The 9,720-nt window shown below is 36.6% G+C and overlaps 1 protein-coding gene across 1 annotated transcript; it reads right to left on the bottom strand.

Annotated features, from left to right (window-relative positions):
- Positions 1-4,730, bottom strand: CST (Protein kinase superfamily protein). The gene is made up of 6 exons (XM_059581354.2): positions 4,338-4,730; positions 3,899-4,245; positions 2,086-2,221; positions 1,836-1,978; positions 1,034-1,157; positions 1-597 (listed from the first exon to the last, which is right to left on the bottom strand). Exons 1-6 carry the CDS (start codon positions 4,405-4,407, stop codon positions 164-166), a joined length of 1,254 nt encoding a protein of 417 aa, XP_059437337.2. The 5' UTR covers positions 4,408-4,730; the 3' UTR covers positions 1-163.
- Positions 4,731-9,720: the final 4,990 nt, after the last annotated feature.

Here is a 9,720-nt window from a genome sequence, read left to right as displayed (position 1 = left end):
TTTTCACTCTATGATGATTACATTTAGAGTATTACAATGCACTCATTCCATTGAACAGAACAGAAATGGTGAGGCAAAACAACCAAAATTTGTAATGAATCCAAAGAGATAACTAGACAAAAAAAAAAAAAAAAAAGAATCAAACAAATCAAACCAGATTACTTCAAACGTCAGCAGCATGGTGCCCAGTGTGAAATGGAGAACGATGATGAATAGGTTGTTGACCATGGCCATGACCATGGCGATGAGTTGTAGTAGCAGAGTTGATTTTGGATTCTTTTGGTTTTTCCTTCATTGCTTCAATCCCTACCAATACCTCCACAACTTCTTTCATGGAAGGTCGGCTTTTAGGATCAAAAGCTAGGCATTTTAGAGTGAGTTGCGCTGCCTGCAAAGCAGCCTTCGATGAATATTGACCCTCCATCCGCGTATCCATGATGGTTTTCAGCTTTCTCTTGCTAGAAAGACATGGCTTGCGCCACTCCACCAGAGCTTGCTGTCCGTTTGGCCTTTTTGTATCAAGTGCCCGAAGGCCTGTTAGCAGTTCAAGCAGCACTACGCCATAGCCATACACATCACTCTTCACGTACAAATGACCTGTTGAAGAACAGTGCAATGGCAGGCAAATTAGCTGATCTCCTTGGCTGCAAAATGTTAAGAGTGTTTTTACAGTTCTAATTTTGGCCTAATTCTGCTTAAATCGCCATATAATAAAACATAAATTTGAAATTTTGAGTTCTGTTATATGTTTTATCAATCCACTTGGTAGAACTATACAACCTACATATTCCTTAAAACTAGACCGCCTTCATTTATGTGATTAAATAGCAAGACCTTTAAATATGGATTTGGCTCGAGTCCAATTCCAGTTAGAATTGGATGCATTCGAACTAGGACGCGTCCCTTGTGACTTGCTATGGGATACATGTCTCAATCCTAATGATTTTCAATAATCCAAGCCAAACCCTTCAATATGATATCTCTGTTTCCATGAAGTATTAAATTTCTAGAACTTGTTCCAAGATATCATTACCTGTTGCAACATATTCTGGAGCTGCATAACCATATGTGCCCATAACCCTGGTTGTCACGTGTGAATCACCACCAGAAGGCCCCAATTTTGCCAACCCAAAATCTGAGATTTTTGCATTGTAGTTCTGTGGGAGCATAAAAAGACAAGTGGAATATAAATACAGAGATTATTATCACTATGTCTGCAATATTGTTGAAATATCTATGTAATATGGGTATTGGGTGATGAGTATATTACTATATGGTAGAAAACACTAAGTTTTGCTACAAACAAGATTCGATGTATTTTGTGTGAGGGAGATTAACCAAAAATTTAAGTAATACTAGTTCTGTATATGATTATTCACTAACTAAAAGGCAAGTTTATGCTTATACTCCAACCCCAAATTATTATCTCAAACAACAAGTTTATATCTCTTCTCTAGTGTCTCCTCATAAATCAACCCGAGAAAAATGATGCATTTGGCAGCCAAAGATGATTAGCCACCTCTTGCTCCATTGCGAAATAGGCATGGGCCATGCCTCATCGGTTGAGATATCTTCTCGCTTGTTGGAGAAGGAAGATTGGCAATTCACAAAGTAAATCTTTATGGAAGATGGTCTCGCTTCCTCTTACTTATAAAATTAAATAAAAAATAGAAGGAAACAAAAAAGAATTTGGAATAATGAGATACCACCGATCATTTCAACATAGCAGCTAGCTTTCCTATCTGGTTTTGAGTTCCTATGTTATCAGCAACATATTAGGGCATTAAACTAAAACTGGAAGTAGAAAAGAAGATATGTATCAAATAGAGACAAACCCCATCAAGCAGAATATTTGATGCTTTAAAATCTCTGTATATGACTTTCTTCTCTGAAGTGTGTAAGAAAGCCAGGCCACGAGCTGCTCCAATAGCTATTTTCAGTCGAATGTCCCAAGAGAGCGGTTCAATGTTTGGATTCCCTGCTCAAAAAAAAAAAAAAAAAAAAAAAAAAGGTCATTTAGTTAACACAATAATCAAAGCAAGCACAAGCAGTTCTATTTTCTCAAATTTCTCCACAAATTCATACTTCGAAAAAGATGATTCTCCAAGCTTCCCCTCTGCAGGTACTCGTACACAAGAAGCAGCTCTTTATCCTCCCAACAGTATCCCAAAAGCCTGACTAAGTTGGGATGAGAAAGCCTTCCTAAAAAATTTATCTCTGACTGCACAATCAAATGGAAAGGGAAGAACATATTACTATCTAAATGGTGATATTCGGAAGGATTAAAAATAAAGAAAAACTGGTTTATAAACACATAGGCAGAGGCTCATAGCACTGTGTCAATGCTAAGGTAGCAAACTAAACTCAATGTCATTTGGCATTACAAGACAAGTAATACTATAAATCACGCTTTTATCTCGCCATTATTCCACATTTCTAATGTGACAATGCCAATCAGTTTTTGAATCAATCCTTGTTTTAAAAAAAAAAAACCAAATGATGATTGTCAATTGTCATTGCCATATCAACAATGTAAAATAGTAGTAGGATAAAAGTGTAATTTTTAGTATTAGTCATTACAAAACAATCCCCATCTGTACCGACCATGTTAGCATGTTAAAGCATTAGATTTCATATTGACCCAACAACAACGTGACAATTGAGAAGTTGAGAGAAGCTGAAATCACAAATGGTAATTAATGCAATGGTTAGTTCACAAAAAGGCATCTAGTTGGTCAACTGTCCACTTGACCTCTAAATTACAAACTTCTGAACTTTAGGACGGTCTAGTCAGACATTACAGGAAGCATTGGACCAAGTCTGTAGGTCACTCCCAATTATTTATTTCAAATTATTACATTGCCTAGTGTCAGAGACGGAACAGAGACCTTGGCGCCATGGCCCCAATGGCCTCTTGTTCCCAGGAGCTCCATTTGATTTCGTCTCAAATTATGCACAAATTTTAGAATAAAAAATCCTCCTAATTTCATCAGTGCTTTGAATGCTTGAATGCCTAGGATAAGAAGATTGTCGGTGCTTAAGGATTAGTAGAACTTCCCTTTTGTTCTTTTTTGGTTGTGATATATCGTGTCTTCAAACTAGGAGCGGCAATTCATGTTCGCATGTCAAATTCAGGTTGTGTCGAGGCATATATATAAGACTATATAGGTGATCCCTAACCGAACCCCATTAATTAAACGGGTACGGGTCAAACCCTCAACTTTAACTCGCTAATTTCGTATTGAGTTCAAGTCGTGTTGATGCATAGATATATGATTAAATAGGCCAACCCTAATCCAACCTATTTAATTAAACGAGTTAGACCTTTCACTACTAAAACAAGCTAATTTCATGTTTGAACTCGCCACTCGTGTTAAAAATTGCTAGCCTTACTCCAAACAAGTGAACAACCTTACAAAACTCAAATGCTTTTGCATGAACAATCCTGTGCACTTCAAAATAAAACGTGTCAAAAACCGTTACCAAATTTGTGATGGGTTGGTGGATATTAAGATTCAATTTTTTACGCTAACCAAGATTAGAAAACTAATTATTGGTCTGGCTTTACAACATAAATGGCATGTGCTACCGCATAACGCGCTCAATGGGTAATGCAATGTTCTAGAAGTGTGACTATCGTGGTGGCCTTAAAAGTCACAACTATTTCTATTCATTGGTGGACTGGGAATCAAGGGCAAAAGAGGCATGTGATGATACAAGTGGAACAATTCGCATATGCTGGATTCCACCATGAGTCTCTGAAAGCCCAAACAAGAAACATATACCAATCCAATAATAACAGTGTCTGTTTTTTCTCCAATCTTTTCTTTTTCTCATAATTTTTGATGCAGAAAATAGAAAAAAGCAGTAAATTAAAGAGTTGAAAAAAAATTGGTACCTGCCACTCTTGGAAACCTTGCATACTTTCTGAGTTCAATTTCTTGATAGCAACTACCATTCCAGTGCCGACCTTAGAGGGTGTAAGCGTCTTCTCATCCATCCAACCCTTGAAAACTTTCCCAAATCCTCCCTCACCCAACAAGCTATCCGTCTTGAAATTCCTGGTGGCAGTCTTCAAATCCGCAAAGGTGAATTCTTTCAAGTTGGGTGTCTCCAAGATTTTCCCATTAGGGTATAACTCCTCCACCCCTCCACCAGCTTCCTCTGAAAATTGACTCTTCCCGGTGCTGCCGCTTGTTGCTGAAGCTGACGACCCTGTGTTCTTGCTGCCATTACTTGATGCCACTAAGAAATCGAAAACAGTAGACGATCAGATGGGAAAACTCCAAGATGGAAAGAATATGTGAAAACAGATTTTGGATTACACTTAATTGTACCTGGAGTGGTTGTTGACGGGGTGGCAGGATCAGCAGGCTCACGAGAGGGAGCTCCAAAGCAAATACCCATTTCAGCAGATGATTCTTTGGGCGTTCTTCGGCCAACAAGATGAGCAAAAAGTCATTAATTGAAGTCCAAGCTGGGAGAGAAAGCTCGAGTAGGAGAAAATGGAGAAAGTGGACTTTATCTCTTATGTAGGCTTTTCTTTGTTAGACTTTCTGCTTGGCAGTTACCATGAATCCACTACGATGGTTCATGGTTGCCCCAATTTTATAGCCAATCATTGTTTCCAATTTTAACCCTTTTTTACTTGGCCGCTATTTTTGTAGTTGACATAGCGGTCAACGTTTCAATGCCCTTGTGCAGCTGTGCCGTGTCTTGGAGAACTAGTCCACCCAGCTCCATGGCATCCCTGTCAAAAGATAGAGAATTATTGTGTCGCCAAATAATCTTTTTTTATTTCATTTCAACTCTATATTTTCAACGGAAAATTATTTTTCAGATTTTTTTAAAAGTAACTTTTAACTTTTGGCTCATATGAAAGATGATCACGCCGGAAAACGGATAACTACTTTCGCTAATCTCTAGCACTAGCAGAAGTTTAACAGTTTTTGACAATGATCTAGTGAACTTCTCAGCAAACTCCAATAGTGGTCCAATGAAGCAAATTTCCATAGTGGTCTTGCGAACTCTAGTAGTGGTTTGACAAACTCCAACGATTTCAGAATAAAAAGTTCAACTCAAATTTAAAAAAGAAACTAGTTTACATTGATTAATTAAATAAGAACTTTTTAGTTAACTAAAAATATTTTTAGTTTAACCATAATTTTTGATCGTACTAACCACTTAAAAAAAATTTCATAAAATATTTTACGTCCAAACAGGACGTTAACAAAAATTGGATGATGCGTGAAGTAATCATGTTTTGTTCTCCTATGAGAGGAAAGACAAATAATTCACTTATCCCGTGAACAATCATCTCATTCACGTTTGTTATTGTGTTATCATTTGTGACATTTGACATTCTTCAATTTACCACCTAATGCAAATAGCTCCCTCCTTTAGTTGATGACACTAAATCAGGCTGAAAAATGACCACGTGGCACAAACGTACATATTTTTAACATGAACTAACGAAAATATATCTTGAGGTTAGGCAATACATTTACTTAAATATCCTCCAAGTTAAAAAATAAAAATAAAATAAAAATAAAAAAAGATAAAGGAAACCACCCTTGGGTGGTGTCAAAGCTCTATTGAAAGTGGCTGTGATATCTCAAAACACCTTTGAGATGATTTGATTATCCTTGAAATGCTATTAAGTAGGGTGGAGTTACCTAAAACTGCTTAAGAGTGGCTTGACCACTTTTATGTGATTCCAAAATGGCCTAATCGCCCCATGTGCAATGGTCAAGACACTCTTATATCACATGCTATTTTTTTGTCCGTCTTAACAAGAAGAGACTCATTGCATATAAATTATAGGAAACAGGATTATCTCCAGTTAATGGTCAGGATCATAATGCCATAAATGGGACACTTGTTTCATTAATAAAAATAAATAAATAAAATAATATATAATTAAAAAATAATAATTAAAAAAAAAAACTTAAGGGGTGGCCAACCACCCCATGGTCCTTGGGGGTGGCCGGACCACCCCCAAAGGCCAAATCAATATATATATATATATATATATATATATATATATATATATATATATATATATATTTGGCACTTGGGGTTGGCCGATCCACCCCAAGGGCCCTTGGGGTGGCTTCAGCCACCTCCAAGGGCAGGTCTAGGTGGTTAAAGCCACCCCACGATCCACCCCCAAGGGCCAAATCATTTTTTTTAAAAAAAAAAAAAAAAAAAAATTGGCCCTTGGGGTGGTCGGACCACCCCCGGCCCCAACTAGGGTGGTCAGTCACCCCTTAGTTTTTTAAAAAATTTTATTATTTTCTTTTATAATTATTTTTAAAAATATATATTTTATTTATTTATTTATTTTTGTTAATAAACAGACCTCAAGAGATCTTGTTCCAAATTGTCTAGATATTCTTTAGTCCAAAATGAACTAGAGATAATCCTCAGGATCCTATTCCAAATTGTAGTTAGAATTGGTCAAGGTATCATTAAGGATAAATGCAAATAAGGTGTATCATGAGAAGTAACTAACTGTATTTTTCTGAACAAAAATAAAACTTTTGATGGCAGGATTAATTAACATCAACGAGGGAAATATTTTTAAAGGAAAAATAGAAGAGCATGTAGTATTCTTTGGTTGGGTGGAATTTTTATTTTATTTAAAGAAAGAGAAAGGGTTAATTGGTCATAAAGGAGAACCCAAAACAAAACTGGCTCTCCTCTTTACATATTTAGAAATTGAAAGTGGAAACGTGATGAGCAATTGAAATTGACCTGAGGGGCCGATCACGTGCATCAAAACCTTCTTACTCGGTTTCAATGACTTTGAATCTGGTTGAGCTTCTCAACGTATGGATTTTGCAGCATTTTGGAATAACTATATATGCACAAAAAGTTCATTCTCACACACACATACGTGTATATATATATATATATATATGTCACATCATATTGCCTTGATAGGTTTAGCTTATCGCCATCGATAAAAGCTTTCAATTTATAGCTTTTGGGTGTTTAAAAATGACGGAAATGGAGATTGAGATGGTCCAGATGGAGATGGCAACTTGTGACAATCTTGTATATTAAGCTAAGAAAAATGTTTGGGATATTAAGCTTTTACTATAATCTTTTAACAAACTCACGGAAAAGTTAACTATTCATATTTTATAAAAACGAGTGTAATAAGAATTAGTGCATAATAAACTGTCACTTAAAAGTATATTCTAATGGCTGATGTAGTAAGCGTTATGTTATTTTGTTCCCTTCAGGAAAACCTAAGTAGACGATGACGATGACGGGACCAAATATAAATTTAGAAAAGTCAACCCAAAATCCGACGGCGTGTGTGAAGAATAGAATCCCACCGGCCTCTTAAATTTCAGCTTGTTTCGCCGTTCCCACCGGCCACGGGTCGGGAAAAAGACGGCGGCTGGCTTCCATTACGGTAGGCCCTTTTGTCGTTTTTTGTGTGTTTGGCTCCCTTTCATCTCTAGTCTTTTCACCATTTTGTTCTCTTGATTCTTCTAAGAATATCTCCAACAGCCCTTCTATCTTAACTTTTTAGTTAAATTTAGAATTTTCCTTCCTAAAGTTCAATGTGTTAGCAATATTTTATCATTCCAAGCGTCTCTTTTTCTAATTTTATTATTCTTTCTCTCCCCTCCTTTTCTCTCTTCTCTCTCTCCTTCTCCTCCCCTTCTCCCTCAACGCTCCCTTCTTCTCTTAGCTCTCTCTTCCTCAGACAAAAAATCAACCCGGAGTACCCAAAAACATATGCCCAAAATCTCTTGAAGCCACCCCTTCAATTCCTTTCCTTCACTCAAAACATACGCCCAAAATCAACAGACCCGATCGAAGAGAAAAAAATGCATCAAATCAAATAGCTATACGAACTCAAACCCCATGAAGGTGAAGACCAGCGCCTCCAAGTTCCGGATCATCGGCCGACTCAAACTCAAACCCAGCCATTCGAAGCTCCATTGACTCATCTTTCTCCCTCAAACAAACTCAAACCCAACCATTCGAAGCACCGTCGGTGCAGACATGAACCACTTCAGTGCAGATTTTTGTTTGGTGTGTATGATTTGTTGGGTTTTTTTGTTTTCTATTTGTTTGGTTCTGATTTTGTGGGGTTTTTTTTTTTGCATCAAATCTTTTGTTGCCTCCACTGTTACCAAAGAGCCCATGCCCACCAAGAGATTTGCAGGGATTTGGGTGAAATTTTGCAAGGATCTGGGGGCGAGAGGGAGACCAGAGATGGGGAATGCGACTGGTAGAGATGAGCGAGAGAGAGAGACGAGAGGAAGAAGAAAAGAAAAAGATAAAAATAATACTGAAAATAATATTTAATTAGAGGATTGGAATCTCCTTCAAGCAGAATCCTATTGGAATTGCAGGGGACCTCACTCCTTCCTATTAATTGGATTATAAGATGTTACAGAACCGGGCAAGCAATTGGTCAGCTGATAAGGAAGCAAATGATTCTTCTGGTGCAAAAAAAATAAAAATAAATAAATAAATAAAATACCAGTTATATGAGTACACAAATTCTTTGTTAAAATATCTATATACTATAAGACTGCATTTTAATTATAAATTATAAGTTCACTTTCCATCAAAATAGAAACTTAAGAAAAAATAAATAAAGGCTAATTCTTTAAACCACATTTTTATTCTAAAATTATCTCATAATGCTAAGAATGTTCAGAGTAACGTTAGATAAAATACTTAACCAAACAATGTAATTTTGTACTTTAGTTATAGACCGTAACAGATTTTCTTATTCTTTTTTATTATATTCTTCAGCACGGCCACATCAAGCCAATGAGACACTTGTGTAATATATAACATTTATTTGGACAATGACTGATACATAAGTTCGTTGAGGTTTCTTATCAATATTATGAAATAAAAATATTGTTTATAAAAAAAAATAAGAATAATAAAAAATCATATGCCATTTGACGGGGCCATTAATTTTATAGTTTTTCAACACATATAATTCTACTCTCTCACTTTTCCATAGAAATTTAAAAATTAAATTTAGGGTTAAATACCTAACACCACCATAGGGTTTTATTTATTTATTTTTTTCTCTCTTATGGTTTAATTTTTATCACAAGGGGTATCTGTGATTTTGATAAAGACCAAATTGATATTTCCATCCATTGACCGTTAGTTAATTTAACGAAAGTTCACATCACTAACACGTTGACCAATTAAAATTTGACACTTGACATAAGTGGTCACGTCATCATTAATGACATAGCCACTTAATTAAATTTTTTATTTAAAAAAATTAAAAACAAAAAACAAAAAACAAAAAAAATTTGAGGCCACCCCATGGAGCCAAAGGGATGGCCAAAACCACCCCCAATACTAGGGGTGGTTTCGACCACCCCTTGGGCTCCACTGGGGGTGGCCCACTAGGGGTGGTTCTGCCGACCATGGCAATTTGTCCCTTCCATCGATTTATCAATGCCTAGCACCTACCAAACGCCTACTCAAAACTAAGAGGGGGTGGGATGGAAGAGTAATAGCAGCATTCCAACCAACATACCTTTATCCGAGCCAATAATTTTGACATCCTTGAGTTGCCAGCCATTCATAGGTTTTTCCTCATTTTGGGATAGCCAAAAAAAAGCCGAAGATCGGTAATCAATGCCAGGTGACGCTAGAACTGTAAGGGCTATTGGGTGGGTGTCGATCTATGCCCCTCGCTTTTATTTCATCGAAAGG

The sequence above is a fragment of the Corylus avellana genome, chromosome 1 (genome assembly GCF_965113065.1).
Source record: "Corylus avellana chromosome 1, dhCorAvel1.hap1.2, whole genome shotgun sequence".
Taxonomy (NCBI): Eukaryota; Viridiplantae; Streptophyta; class Magnoliopsida; order Fagales; family Betulaceae; genus Corylus; species Corylus avellana.
Note: the sequence above shows the minus strand (reverse complement) of the source record. Positions and strands in the feature narration are given on the sequence as shown.

Coding starts and splice junctions, on each gene's coding strand:
- CST (XM_059581354.2), bottom strand. CDS start 4,407: ATGGGTATTTGCTTTGGAGCTCCCTCTCGTGAGCCTGCTGATCCTGCC. Junction 1,979..2,085: donor GGAGAATCATCTTTTTCGAA/GTATGAATTTGT, acceptor TTTTTTGAGCAG/GGAATCCAAACATTGAACCG. Junction 1,158..1,835: donor CAAATATTCTGCTTGATGGG/GTTTGTCTCTAT, acceptor ATGCTCCCACAG/AACTACAATGCAAAAATCTC.